At 36.8% G+C, this 16036-nt stretch overlaps 1 protein-coding gene across 2 annotated transcripts in view; it reads right to left on the bottom strand.

The window, feature by feature from the left end:
- The window catches only part of NALCN (sodium leak channel, non-selective), a gene marked incomplete at both ends in the record, with an annotated part of 351928 nt that extends 343247 nt beyond the window's left edge, over nt 1-8681 (bottom strand). For both annotated transcript variants that reach the window (XM_082482102.1, XM_082482103.1), the window contains 2 exons: nt 6005-6187; nt 8574-8681. In XM_082482102.1, the coding sequence (XP_082338228.1) occupies nt 6005-6187; nt 8574-8681 (291 nt within the window). The remainder of the gene's footprint in view (nt 1-6004; nt 6188-8573) is intronic.
- Between the last annotated feature and the right edge of the window lie 7355 nt (nt 8682-16036).

The following is a 16036-nucleotide window of genomic DNA, read 5'->3' as shown; positions in this document are numbered from 1 at the left end:
GGCCAAAATTGCCTTTATTTCTTAGAAGGCTGCAATTTCATTCACAAAACCAAAGAAGTATATTATGGTTGCACACAATTTTAATCTTTTAGATTCTTTATAGAAATATAAACCACCAGTAGCAGGCAGTAAAATCAAGTTCATTTCAGCGAAATGGGGAAGTTACAGTTTAATGAACCCAATGAATAAGGGGTTAGTTGCTTACCTAGACTTTGCCTATGTGTGCAAATCTTCATACTCCAGGTATTCTGGCCTAATAAAATATTACTTAGAGCATAAAAAAGTGATTGCCAAAGAAGTAAATGTATTCTATGAGAGGTTAGTTGCTAACAAACCCATCACTGTTCACTGTACCAACATAAAAGAGATCCCTGACTTTTGCTAAGTCACTGATACTACATTGCATTATTCAGCCATCCTGGTACCAGTGGGACTTCGTGTTCCAGGATACTACAATTCAACCTCTATCTGCTGAACAGACATACTGAGATATAGCTGGGGAAAACATTACACCATGAAGATGATATAAGTTAATGCATTTCCATCTTACATGAGAGAATCAAAAATAAAATTAAGTAATCTCTTGAAACACCCCTGAATTACTGTTGGACATTACATTTGGATTGGGAGACTTTTAAGTCCATGAAAATGATGGTTATTGTTTGTGCTCAACAATATTTAAAAACAGATGTTTGATTTTGTTCAATTAAAACACTCATTCCTAAAACGCACACTATTCTGGTGTCATTAAATCTCATGGAAAATTTGTGTCACCACATAGCCTTTCCCCACATACCATGTTTTGATGTTCTAACAAGTCAAAGTCAAGAGGTTTCCTGGCCTTTATTCTTACCTTCAATCACCCCTGAAGCAGAGCTGTACTTTACATATAATGTTTCTAGGTCTAAGACAAAGAAATAATATGTATGTGGTAACATTAAAAGAACCTCATTCACCGTTTTATTAAAATGGCCTTTTTTATTTTACACACTCCACAGCTTTTTTAACGTGTAGAAAGTCCATGAAATTTACCATTAGTCTTTTTAATTTCTTTCAATTACATTTAAAGAGATCAGAATTTTTCATGTCTAAAACATTAGGTCTTTTTAAGATGCGTCTGTAACAAAATTTAGTAGACATCTGCAAAAATGCTTCATAAGCTATTCCTACAAAAATATTGATGTGGCTAAGTCACATCATCCATTAATTCATGTGCTACTCTGGAGAACAGAATTTGCAATGCTTTGAAATAATTCAAATGTGTGAGCTACTTAGAAAGGTGGGAGAAAAAATACGTAACTATGAAAACCTGTGTATCTAGGAATGCAATACTTTTTAAAAATAACATTAAAATATTGCTGTGCTTACTTCAGCATATTTTCATGACTGAAATCCATATTTGAAATTATTTGCTTATAAAAACGTAATAGGTTAAACGTAAATCAAAACAGTAAGCCACGACAGTTTCTCTTATAACTACTTGAATAACTTGCTTGATGAAACACATAACACCTACCTTTTAATGTCATCAAGTTGGCAACCAGGCAGTATTCACGAAAGTCATTCTCTAGTCAGTGATGTTATATATCTACTGACTTCACCTATTTGAAATAGATTTAACACTGTGTACACGGTATTTTCCTGAGCTACTCTATCATTACACAGTGAGCTCTAGCACACGCCATCATTCCTCAATTTAGAAAACAATTTAGAATACAAGCATAAAAATATGTTTTAAGAAACAAACTGACTTGGTTTAATTCTCTGTCTCTATCTCATATAAAACTTAACAAACCATTACAAGTTGTCTTACTGTACTGTACATACATTTTATATCATGCGGCCGGCCAACATCACGCAGACTGTCCTAGAATTTTGTATTTAAAAAGACTTTAATCAGTAAGAAAATATAGCCTGCATCTCATTTCTCAGAGATGAGTTTCAAGGTAAAGACGGACATATTAGCGTTAGTTCACTTGTTCACGACAAGTAACGATAGCCTGCAATACCAAAAACTGTAATACGATCACTATATCACAAGCCTTTCAGTACTTTTTTGCCAGGTAGTGCCTATATACTGAATACAATCCATTAGACTGCACATTTATACTCATTTCAATTCTTCCAGAGGAGTCAATCTATCATAACACCTATTAGAAGCGAACAGCGTATGATAGCAATAAGGAATACCAATATACTGTTTTGAAAACAAAAGGACCTACGACCCTGTAGTAGATATGTCCTATACTGTCATCTTCTGGTTTCTTTAATATTTGTATTTTGTGTTCCTTGCCAAAACAAGTCAGCATCTCTTTTCTTTGTAGGTGGTGGGTATCAATACAAGCAGTGCCCTTGTAATTGAGTCCCCTGTATCGATTGTCTTTGCAAGTGGAACAAGCAACAAACAACACTCACAAGGCATAGGCAGACCAAATTTTGAACAGATTTTACTACATAGCAGCAATTACTTCAGAAGGAAACGTGAGTAGTAAAAGGCACAATGTCACAGTAACATTTCAGTTTAACTTTCCTTCTGGGGTAACAAAATACTTGGATGGATGTATCACATCATTTTGTCACTGAGTTTACACAGGGAAAAGGGAAACTTACAGACAAAAGCCTAGGTTTTTCAGAAACTGCCTTCCTCTTCTAAAAACCCCTGGGAACCAAAGGAAGGAAATTTCTCATTTGTCCTCAGAAGGTGTTAATTAGACATGACTTAACATTTTCAAAATCTTTTTAACTCAGCTATACTTACGTTGGTATTAATTGGGACTTAAGTGGATGGTGCCCACCTTCTCCATAAATTAGATTTCTCTCTGGACTAAAATTTTGCATTAATCATGGTTCAAAAGTTTATTAGCATGTTAATCTCTATGGCCTTTACAGAAGTACTGATTTATGGTAAAGTTCAACAGAACTATATGGCAATACATTCACTGATCACTAAAAGTCTTGAATGAACTTAAATTAGGACTACAGTTCATGAACAAATTTCTTTATATAAAGATGGTTCATATACAAACATCTTTAATAAATGCTAATAGGTTTCTAAACAGTGCCTTATTTTACTTTGATTGCCACTATCTTTGGAAGTCTGTGGATCACTATGTTCCTGGCAGAGTTATAATACTTGACTAATATTTTCCTTAGAATGCAAAGAGTAAGTCAAATAGTTGACTAAAAAAGGATTATTCATTATTTAGCATTCAAAGAAACAATTTTATAACATATTTAACAGCTGATTTAACAGCTGAAAAAAAGACTAATCCAGTTCTAACATTGTTTTATGAATGTGGCTATACATGACACAAGCCCACACCCTTTTCCTACAGTTTTATCTTATTCACGAGTAATGTGGAGGCACCAGGTTCAGTGAAGCCATCCTTCCCCTTTATTCAGCAGCTGGGAGACCACATCCAAAAGCCTAATTTTGAGCTGAGTGCAGTTCTGGGCTCCCCAGCAGTACGAAGAATACATAGACACAATGAACCGAGTAGAGGGCCACCAAAAAGGTCAGAAGGCGGAGCACGTGACATAGGAGGACAGTGAGAGACATGGGTCTGTTCAGCCTTTGAAAGAGAAGGCAAAGGCGAGACCTTGTTGCTGTCTACAACTACTCATTGGAGGATACAGTGAAGAAGGAGACAAACGCTTCTTGGAAGTGCATAGTGGTAAGACAGGACACAAGTTGGAGAACAGAAAATTCTGATTAAACTTTAAGAAAAAAAAAAATTTGGATGAGGTTGGTCAAGCACTGGAACAGGCTGTCTAGAGAGCTTGTGGAATCTTCATCCTTGGATGAGTCTGAGATTCACCTTGACAACCCAAGCCATAGGCAACTTCATCTAACTGGACCTGCTTTGGGCAGCAGGTCAGACTAGATGACCTCGGGAGATCCCTTCCAATCTAAGTTATTCTATGACTCCATGAAGAGTGCCAATGAAAGCACTTTAGTGTAACTGTATTCACTGATGAATGCTACAAGACATTAAGTTGTAAGCAAATGCTCAGTTGTTAAAATAACAATAAAGACAGCCATTTTCTACTTAAACAATCTATCTTCGCGTAACAGTGGTTATGTCTAATCTATTCTACTGTATTTAAATGAAGAGTAAAATGTCAGTCTGCAAATGAAACAATCTGTGTTGTCATCTATACATACATAACATGAATTAAGGCAATGGAACCAACTCCAGAGAGCTATTCATTCTGTGTGGACAGACTCATCAGACACGCTTCAAAGATAGGTTTATCATATGATGATCAAAGATAGGTTCATATATGAAGAGTGGCTAAGGACTCTGCGTTTCTCTAGTTTAGAGAAGAGGAGGCTGAGGGGCAACCTCATCACTATCTACAGCTTCCTGAGGAGGGGAAGTGGAGAGGGACGTGCTGATCTCTTCTCCCTGGTACCCAGTATTAGGACGCATGGAATGGTTCAAAGCTGCGCCAGGGGAAGTTTAGACTGGATATTAGGAAGCATTTCATTACCGAGAGGGTGGTCAAACACTGGAACAGGCATCCTAGAGAGGTGATCAATGCCCCAAGCCTGTCAGTGTTAAAGATGCATTTGGACAATGTCCTTAACAACATGCTTTAACTTTTTGGTCAGCCCTGAAGGGGTCAGGCAGTTGGACTAGATGATCAATGTAGGTCCCTTCCAACTATTCTACTCAATTCTGTGCTATGCTATGCTACACTACGCTGTTCTATATCCACAAATCCACAAATTTAAACAGCACAGTGAAAGATGTTTAGAATATGCAGCAACATATTATCCATAGACCCCAGGTGTCAACTGTGAGTGAAGTTGGTATTTCCACACACAAAGGCTGAGAAATCAAACTTTGTACAAAAGTCACACTGTTGGCCACCTCTCCCTCTCTCTGCATCTACATGTTCATTTCATTGCAAAGTCTGTACTGGTTGTAATAGTAACTTGTTACTACCATGCTCTTCAAATGTGCGTGCTGGTCCCCATTCATGACCCTGTGTCCTCATCTTCACATGCTTAACAGATGTCTCAGAATAAGAAAATATAGGTAGTGGCCAGAAATAGCACTTCACAAAGGATTACTCTGGCCTTACGCAACCTATGAATATTTTCTCAGAATCATGTTCAGTAATTTTCTTAATATTAATATTGATGAGACTTTAACTGTTACTATTAATATTCATTAAGTACGATAATATAACAGCTTAGTTTGGCAGTAAACAAAACATGCTATCTGCAAACTCAGAACAAAGTGAAGAGCTAAGTACAACCTCAGATGGCTGGGGAGCCACTAGATCTTTCAGGAGTGAAAGGGAAGGACAGCACACTGATTATCTATTCTGTGCAATAGTGATGTAGTTGTATCATCAATAAGGTCTGCAGATGGATTTTTGCATATGTAAACTGAATTTGTATCTTTTTGTAGAAGACGAAACGATCAGTAAAATAATGCTACAAAAAATGGTTACTGAAAAATTTTGCAGTTTACATTCTCCAATATCCTACCTACCTATACAAATCAGTCCAGCAACAACAGTAAATATATAACAGAAGTATTTGTTTACCAACATGCATTATATTAAGGAAAAAAATCAGTAAAGCAAGGTAACTTTCTCATTTAGCTCACAGCAAGACATATGTTCTTATTTAAATAAAGTAACCACACAACAACACATCCAGCCTTCTGAAATGAAAATCAAAGTTGCTAATGTATATGTAGCTTGTTTTTCCTTTCATTCTTTATATTAACACAATGAAACTACCTATTTCTTAGCAGGAAACCATTATTATGAGTGTTGGTATTATCTTGGGGGGGATTACCTGCACAGTAAAGCTGCATATGTATTAATCTGCCTTTTCAGTTTATATACCATGGTATTGCCTGCAGTTAAAAACAATCATAGCAAAAAGAGCTGAGAATTAAAAAAAAAAAAAAAGATCAAATGTCACCAGCATATATCCAGATCATTTTCTTAAGCACATGTAGAATACTGTTTAAACGCTTACCTTAACTATCCCACGGATATGCATTTTTGCTATCATCTCTGCAGTGTAAAGAAACATCAATAGAGTATCAAGAGCAAATGTCACATATTGGAGAGGAGGATAATGCTCAAAGGTCTTTGGAGTGTTCATACAAACAGAAATAACACTGATGATGGCACAGATTCGTAGTAAAGAGTGTACCCACTGAAAAAAAAAAAGAAAACAAATAAACAGGACAATGGGAGATTGCTTTGATGTTCAAAAAAAGCTCAAATATTTAGCTTTATGCAAAAATGAGCACTCCTGACTTTATTTTATTTACACACACACATATATGTGCATATATACACAGATATAATCTTATTAGTTAATTTGGGAGATTGCATAATTCAGAAACTAAGAATTAAGAGACAGGAAACTGAGAATTAGGATTCTATAATTTCTACTTTGCAGCTTTTGTAATCCCATTTCTTTTCAAATGGCAACTTGTATTTATGTGCAGACAATATGTGGAATTAGTTGATGTTATAAATTGGGTGAATACAGTAAATGAAAATATCTGTGGAAAATTTTAGTTCCACATTTAGATGAACTGATTTTTAAATCAGGTTACAATTCCAAAAATTACATAAGAGGCATGAGGATTAAAAGCATCCTTCCATTTATGAGAAGAATAAATGTACAAGAGACCATGTCACAGAAAGCTGTTTCTTAATATCAGGATTCACTTTTGTTTCAAACAAGTTTTGTTGCTGTAAGAGAACAGTTCCTTTCTCTGATTATTTAGGTCTCAGTCTCACTGCAATCATTAAGGCTGATATTCAGTGCCAGTCACAGCAGGAGGTCTATCGAAAAAGTAGAATGTATCAACACAGGGGTTTAAGGTTGGATTTTTTTCTTTTAAATCAAAACACCATTGAAACATCTTTAAGCCAGACAAGTGCAATGAATCAGAGTTGCTAAGGTTGTAGCTATCAAAACAAGAAGAAGAAAATAAGACACTTCAGCAAGAAAAAAAAAATTTCCAACAAAAAGCACTGAACTGAAGTGTACTTATAGTGATTTTTCATCTGAGGAAAATTTCTACACTCATTTACACCAGCTCAGACTTTTTGATATCAAGAAGACTTAAGAACACTCACCTAATTTAATACTCACTGTATGCTCACCTAAGTGTAATGATATTTGACCTGAACTGAATAGCTCTATCATTTGCATACTCTGAGCCCAAATTAATAATTTGGAAGAGGAAGGCAACTGATGAACAATCGTTTATGTACCTTTAATAACCACTTTGTTTTAAACCTTGCTTCAAATGAAAAATCTAACATAAATATTAAAGTGTGATTGATATAAAAAATGTTGTCTGCCCCAGTAAAATGTTATTATACATGCTAAGCAATATACTAGTCCATCAGCGTGACAAGAAAAAAATTATTTCATCAAAGCCATGTACTGTGTGCTGAAAAACATAAATAAATAATAAATAACCCAGTAATAACCCAGTACACATTTCTGCAATGACATTTTGAGCTTATTAAAAGCAGTCAATTTGAAAATTCTATTTAAGATTATTTAACATCAATTAATATACAGGTGTTGTCTTGTAAATGATTTAGGTGTTAAAACTCAACAGCAAAGATGAGGGGATCCAGCACCCATACCCCAAATGAGATGGCAGTTCCATTAAATGAATGTAATGCTAACAACATGTATTATTTCAGAATATTTGACTTTTACAAGATAAAAATGTATACACTACTTTAACAGAAAAGCGAAAATGCCTTCTCTGCAAAAGTACAAATCATTCAAAATATAGAAATCTCGGATGCACACTGACTGCTGAAAAACAATTTAATCATAACAACCATATTTACATGGTAAAGGCATTTTCTTAATAGTGCACATTCTAGTAATAACTCCACTCCCAAAGAAGTTTTCCCCAGTTTCAAGTTGCCAGACACTTTTACACCTGTCTATTATTGCTTAGGGCAGGTTGTAGTTAAATGATACTAGAAAAATGTGAGCTGTACTTCAAAATAACCAGCCAAAATACACTTTTATATTAATAAGTGATGTAAAAGGAGAGATTGGAAAGTCAAAAGTGCTGACTGCTGGCTACTACTTTAGCAATGCTCCTTTTGACATCTTTTTCAAAAAGTCATTTTGTGAACTTCTAATTTCAATAAACACGTTAGGAACCAGAGACATTGAAAGGATGGGCGCTTGAAAAACAATCAGTAGATTAACTGGTTGGCAAACGCTGCTTGATCATCCCATCAGTCTGCAACAACCAAAAGAAACCTTTTTGTTTAGTTTCGGACTTTTTGCAAAAAATGAACTAGTCGATTAGCAAATGTAGCTCAATACTTGTTTCTGACAAATATCTATTTCAGAATCTTGGGCAACCTGGTCTAGTGGGAGGTGTCCCTGCCTATGGCAGGGGGGGTGGAACTCAGTGATCTTCAAGGTCCTTTCCAATCTAAACCATTCCATGATTCTATGATTCTATGATTTTTGTGGAATTCATATTTCAACAATACAAGCTATACTTAACTTAAAATTAGTAACTACAGAAAGAAATACCTACTGGTTTGTTAATCCACAGAATATCTGCATTGTCTGACAAAGATTCATCAGGACCAAAATCTGTGACTGGCTGGGCTTCCACCCTTGAACTTTGTTTCCTTTTTAGCATCCTGAAGTTAACTTTTGCTGTATATAATCATGAAACTTCCTTGGGGAGAAAAAAAAGACAAGACATCAATTCACTAAAACCATTTTATAATGCATTTTGAACAGTTTTATAAATAACCTAAAGCATTTTGTTTTCATGCAAACTGCTTTTGTACTTACTGATTAACAGGATCTTCATTTTACTAAAAAGCTTTGCCTATATAAATCACTGACATGACTCTTGTTAGTTTACAAAAATTTACATAAAGGTATGCAACGCAAACAATTATCAGAAACTTAGCAACACAGGCAGTAAAATTGTACCAATATGCAAACAATGCTATTGCTGTGAACTTAAACCCAGAGTCATTGGATGGATTTGACCTGGAGCCATTTAATTTAATAGTGACATTTCCGTTTATTACACTAGGCTAAGACAAAGCCCAAGAAGCCAAAGGCAAACAGGCAATATTAAGCAGCCAACAGACGTTAGTGTTCCATACTGAAATCAGAAAAGCCTTTTTATTATATAATACCATTAACATGTATTTTTCTAACTTTTTTTTTATGTTAGTAATTATCTATCCAACAGCCAGACAGTTGGCTGCCTCTGGGGCTTGTGTTGGCACATGGGAGCGCTGAGGAAAACGTGTCGTTTCCACGAGGTCAGGCTGAGCCTGGACATTCCTGTGTGGGTGGCACAAATTGAGCCTTCTATATGCTCAGCGACGTGAGCCGCAACTAGTGGACACATCACAAAAGCAGAAAGGTGGGCTAGATCTTATTATTGCCTTTCCCGCAGACACAGTGCACAGATCCCAAAAAGATGAAGAAGATACACTCTCCCAAGGAGGAACAGTCTGCTCAGCTGGGAGCACAGCACTTGCACAAGACTGTCATTCAGGAAATACAATCCCTCGGGGACTTTTTTTCAAGAAAGTGAACGAGAAGGAGAAAGCTAGATCTTGGGACCTTGTTCTGTACCTTTAGTCTGGATGAAGTGTGGTTTGTAGGTGACACTAAACTTTTGAAAAGTTTGTCAAAACTAGTCTAAAATAGAATCACAGAATGGACTCGAAGGGACCTGTAAAGATTATCTAATCCAATCCCCATGTCGTGGGCAGGGACATCTTTCACTAGATCAGGTCGCTCAAAGCCCCATCCAACCTGACCTTGAACATTTTCAATGATGGGGCATCTTCAGCTTCTCTGGGCAGCCTGTTCAAGTACCTCACCACTCTCATTGTAGAGAATTTCTTCCTTATGCCCAACATAAATCTTTCAGTTTAAAACTGTTGCTCCCTTCTCCTGTCACTACAAGCCCTGGCAGTTACAGGCCCAAGTATCACAGGGATGACTGCAACATGAATGCAAGAGACACTGTCCTCGATTAGCTGGAGGAACCAGTGGGCTCAGGACTGCAGAAGTACCCACGTGCTGGGTCTCAGCTAGCCTTTTCACCACACAGGCTGCTGTTTCATTTCCAAACACTATGCCTCCGTACATCCTTCGCTGTCTCTTCTTTCAGCTATTATGTCAAACACAACCAATTAATCTTCAATCTCAATCAGAGTCTACTCCTACTCTATTTTCTCTCTTTCAGATTCAAGAGGTCAGCTCCTGTCTCTGTAATTCCCTTGCTGCATTTTCAGAACAGTGCTCTTGTGGTTTCTCCCATGATGTCTCTCCACACATGAAAAGCTCCCTACATGATCTCCCTGCAAGCTTCTACAAAGTTTTTTCCAGTACCTTCTTTTGCATCTCTCAGCAAACTAACACTCCTGATCATGATGACTGTGCCATCAGTACAACCCTGTGTTTTCCTGCCTATAACCGCCTATCTCGTATCTCCTGTCTAATATTTAAAAAACAAGACTGAATCGTTGGTCTATCTTTGTATAGACCATAAAGCAACAGGGTCAAGGTCTTGGACTGATGCTCACAGCTGGAGGACCTGACATTATGCAATAATTGATTTTTTAAAATAAACAGAAATTATAAAAAGTCACAAAATATGGGACAACTTCTGACATCTTTATGTTGGTCAGTCACAACAAGCTTAGCACAAGTGAAACTGCTAAGCTGTCACTAAAAATATGCAAATATTGTAAAAGGAACATTATAAATTAATAGTCTTTCTCTAACAAATGAAGACCAAAAGAATATCCATCCAAGTTGTATGTTCTCTTAATCCTCATGCTCAAGCTTCACACTCCAACTTCTTTCTTATAACTGAATTCACTACTTCCTCCTCTTAGCAATTTTTCCTGCTTTCTCCTATTTATTTCTAAGCCTAATGTATTGACCTATTTTCTCTGCTTGGACCAAAGCACAACTAGAAATGCTTGAAGCCTCAGAGATGTTGGTGTACTTTTTGAGGTCATGAAGCCTTAAAATGGCTACATTTAGCACAGTGATAAGAAATTTACTGCAATGTCTTGGGAGCTGCATATCTTAAGAACTTAGGGGAAAAATAAAAAGACACTTTCTAAAAGTTTCTTGCAAATGTGTTTCTTTGGAAACTGTTACTCAAAAGTGAATTAGCAAAATAATAATTTTATGTTTACTATTTCTGGTAAAGGCTATGACAGTACCCCTAGTACTCCTATCTATCAATAAGGTAAGTACAATCAACAATTATGAGAAAAAGCTCAGGATATGAAACACTGACAAGCCATTACTGATCTTTTTTTTTTTAATAAATGACACTCTAAATAACGAGCTATGGCCACTTGGGGAAAAAAGTAGATAATTATCAACCAGCTATTAGAGAGGTTCTGGGTTTTTTATGCTTTTCACAGTATTGCTTATTTATACATCTGATGTGTAGGAAGATTAGCCATATCCTTCTAATGCACGGTTGCTCTCAAGCTGTTATGCAATTTTTTGTTATTGTTCTCACTACTTTTATTTTTCCAGGGAGCGCACAGGCTTTTACATGTGTCTGTTACTGTAGAGCAACACAAAGCCCAGTGCAGCCCCGGGACTCTGCCATGCGTGTAAAGAATTTTAACTCTTGGATTACAATCCCTTTTGCACCTGTTTCTACAAGGGGGAACCAGCTGAAAGATGAAGAGGAGGGAGATGTGCACCAACTCCTTCCAGCATGTGACACACAGTGAGCACCACACCAAGCTGTGCTAATGGGGAGGCTGTAGTCCTCCCTAACCCTGACTACAAAACCACCCCTGCAGTTCCCACATTGATTCCGACACACATCATTAAGTCTTTCTTTGATCACAACCTGTTATTAACATGAAAGGCTTAATACATTCTCTAGGACATATTTCTAGCTCCAGAGTTTTTAAGAAATATTGGGTGCACGTCAAAGACAGGTTTGAGGTAGGAAAATATCATGGCATGTTGGGGCTACATCCATTTCGCATTTCTTTGCAGTATTTTCTTTACAGTAGAAATGAAAATCCACAGCGCAGGTGTCAACGTTCTCAGGGAGGAATGTAGTGTCTTTGCTTTTAAATCTCTCCCCTATTTTTAGAAGCAAAGACAAATTAAAGGAAGAAAACTAAACAGAAAGTTACTCACATACTCTTGAGCCCCTTCAGATCCATTTGGTCAGGCTTTTCTCTCCCTTTCTCTCCCTGAACTTGTACGTATATTCAGCAACCACTACACTGTCTAAACCACCACCACCCACCAAATTTTCAACTTCTGCTGAAATGAAAGTACACTAGCACATTAGTTAGACCCACTGTGCACTTGGGGAAAAAAATATGAAGAAGGTCTAATCCCAGTTTGTGATATCCACACTAACCACATGACACTCCTGCTGATGGACATTTGCACTTCCTACAAAAATCAAGACAAATTTAAAAACGTAGCTGATCCTACACAACATCAAAAGCTGAGAAATTTATGTTTCATTTATGAAGCAAGCTCACTGTATACAGCATAATCTGCTCAAGATATCTCTATCACAAAGTCAAGAAAACATGATTATAAATGCTGTGGTAGACAAAGAAAGTAATCAAAAAATGACTTCACAGAAAAATAAATAGGAAAATAAAGCAGATATTCCTACCTACAACTTATGGAGAGAGTTTAAAAATCAGACAAATCCTTGGAATCAGCAATATCTGGCTTCCAACATTCTTCTTTCTCACTGTCTATTGAATGTCACCTGAGATCATGTGAGCACTGCCCGAAGGTCCTACCAGGGCTGGCCACCTACAAGCACTCTCTTCAACACCAATTCTCTTTGAAAATGTCAACTCCCCTTCCAACTCCTCCCAGAGCTGGGACACACAAAGTGGCACATACACTCCTAAGAGAATAATTACCTTTGAACCTTTTACTACCTGTGAAAGCTAAAACGTGTGACAGGAAGAGGACATGAACACCCATACACACAACATGGTGACAAAATCCCATTTTCATATTATACATTTAAAAAAACCCAAAACTAAAGGCTACCTTAAAGAAGAAATTGCTCTTAACTGTAGTATGCATTATATGGTTGTAGGAAAAATATAAGTTCTCACTCTTTTATCTCAATAGCCTTCTCCTTTCCCTCTTGGCAAATTGTCGCCTGCTCCCTCCATCCCCATGTTCTTCCATCCCTGCTTTTGGGCGCAATTACAGTTGAACGGCATTTCAGTATTTGTTTTTATGTAGTAAAATATTTGAAGTGAGCGAGTTATATACATGACAGTAGAGATATATTTAATTTTAGAAGGGTAAAGACAGAATTCCAATTGATAGAATCACATGGCATGTGCCACTAAGGATGTTACTAACTCATAACTAGTTTCAAGGAAAAACTTATTTCAGTACTTTTTCTATCTGTGTGGCATTGTTATTGCATCTGATAAAATGTCCTGAAAGATGTCTTCATTATTTTGAACGCAGTATACTGCTAAAAGCTGACCAAACTTTTTTATTTATTAAAACCAAACAGGATTCCTCACAAAGAAGGTATACTGGAGGAAATATCCTAAAAATCAGCTACATTCACATTTTCAAATCATTTGGATACAAGCAGGAAAGAACACCTGGTACTTACTAACAGGACCCCAGACCAAAAATACCAGACTGAAGTTCATGGATTGAGGAAGGTTTAACAATTGCCTAGGGCTGCCAATATAAGAACATCTAGTCAGAACAAGACAGGTGTCCAGACTTCAGCTCTTTGCTGACAACGTCTCCTCTCTTTTGTCTTATGATGGGCTAAGGACAATGCACACACAATATTTATTTCTTAAATGTAAGTTCTTCCTCTCAGACCTAGCCAAAATAATTCAGAGCTGCTCAGCAGACAGAATCAAGTATCACATTGCATACAAAAGCAGATCTCATGTGAGACAGATATACAATCTACCACTACTATCACATAATGTCTTATCACGAGTCCTTTTTACTATAAGCCTTCTAACATTCAGAAGATACAATTTTGAAGAACCTACGCATATACATGGTGCCGTGATGCAGCCAGATAATGAACTTAATAATTTTAAATAAAATTGGTTTGATTTTTGACATTTTTCAATTATGAAATTGGATTGAGTAAAAGAGAAAAACAACTGAAGATGATTTTTCCTACGGCACCGTTAGACAACATTCTACCACACCGCTTCTTTTACATACAAAGTAGAGATCAAGGTATTCAAAAGCTACTTCTCTAGTAAAGAGCAGGTACGCTCTCACATTTCACAGTCCCAGCTTCCCAGGTATCCCAAAAGGAGGGACACATCCAAGCATGAAGCAGCTACTTTCCTACTGCAGTGTAGTCTATATGAAATCCTTAAGAGCCCATAGCTGACAAAGACATGCAGCAACACGCTTAGTAAGAGTCATGCCGGAAAAAGTACAAGGTCGGTATTCTGGGATTTGCTTTTGCGGCCTACTCATCTCCAGGTCAAAATTGTGTTGTAGCCCTCTGCAAAAGCAAGGGTCAAGGAGAAGCAGGTCGTTCTTTGCGCAGATTCAGGGAGCAATCCGTCCTCTCTCTAAAATAACCCAGTAACCTGCTATGAATACTGCAGATCTATTTTTCAGAGTTTTAAAGAAAGGGTTGAGGGCATCCTTCCCAGAATGATGCAGGGGTGGAAAGGAGCTTCTCTGTAGGCAGACAGCTGGCAGCATGCCTGCTTAAGTGATTATTTTAATGTTGCTGGGATTTTGTTGAACCACTAATTACATGCTAGCGTGCCTAGAACCTTGTAGACACATCTTTTCATAATTTAAATTGAAATACATTAAAAATTAAAATAAATAGTGGTTATATTCTTTTAGCATAGTTACAATTTTTGCTAAAATAATTATTTAAGAAATTTAAATGTTCTAGATCATCTTCCCTTCCCAAATTCTTCCCTTTCCATCATTTAAGGAATCACCAGCAAAACATTTAACACTATATATTTTAAACTTGAAATCCTGAAAACAAAATTAGGACTCTTCCTTCTTATCCTCTTCTCTTTCCTTTAAAACAAACAAATCAACATGTGATATGCATTCTCATTGATGCAGGGCAAGTCCTAGAAGTTAAAGTCATAACCTGTCGTACTGTACTACCACCTTCATAAAAACAATGATTGAATGTAATGTCCCAGGAAGAAAAGGTCAAACCCAAAGGCTTTATTTTGGGGAAAAAAAATAAATCAAAAACTGAGGCCATAAAATCATATGCTAACTTGGGTTAGAAGGACCTCAGGAGGTCTCTAGTCCAATTTACTCTAAACAGGGTCAACTCTGGTGTCAGACCAGGCTATTGCAGTTTACTCAGGCTACTCCAGTCTGGTCTTGAAAACCTCCAACAATGGAGACTGCACAATTTCTTTGAGCATCTGGTTCCACTGCTTGATTGTCCTCATGGTGGGAGAAAAAAAAAAAAAAAAAAGAGATATAAAAGATGAAAATATCACAGAAAATAAAGAAAGGAAAAAGAAATTACCTAGTAGAACCAAGGCAATTTGCAGCCATAGTCTACAAGTGGTATCACCCAAAGCAAGACATTTATCAGTACTTAACTGATACAGGAAAGTTCATATGAAATAAAAGAGGCTATGGAGGTAAAGAAAGGGAGAACAGAAAAAGACTGAAAGCGAAATAAAATATGATTCAACTCATAATGCCCGTATTAGGCTGACTTTGCTCTTTACCTCCAAAAAGATTTCATGCTCAAAATCTACAGGACATCCAAGTCGTTTTCCAACCATGGAAGTATTCTATCAGTAACACAGTAAAAATAATTTGTGAATGCAACATCCCTATTTTACTTATAAACATATCAAAAATCTTGTTTTCAACTGCCTGAATTCCTAAATAGCTAGCAAGGTGGGGAGGAACCCCAAATCCCCAGAAGCCATTAACAGTTCTAGCTCATCACGAGATACTCATGCCTTAAGAAGGCATTCTTATCTG

This window comes from Vanellus vanellus (genome assembly GCF_965231255.1).
Source record: "Vanellus vanellus genome assembly, chromosome: 1".
Lineage (NCBI taxonomy): Eukaryota > Metazoa > Chordata > Aves > Charadriiformes > Charadriidae > Vanellus > Vanellus vanellus.
This window is presented reverse-complemented; position numbering and strand designations above follow the sequence as displayed.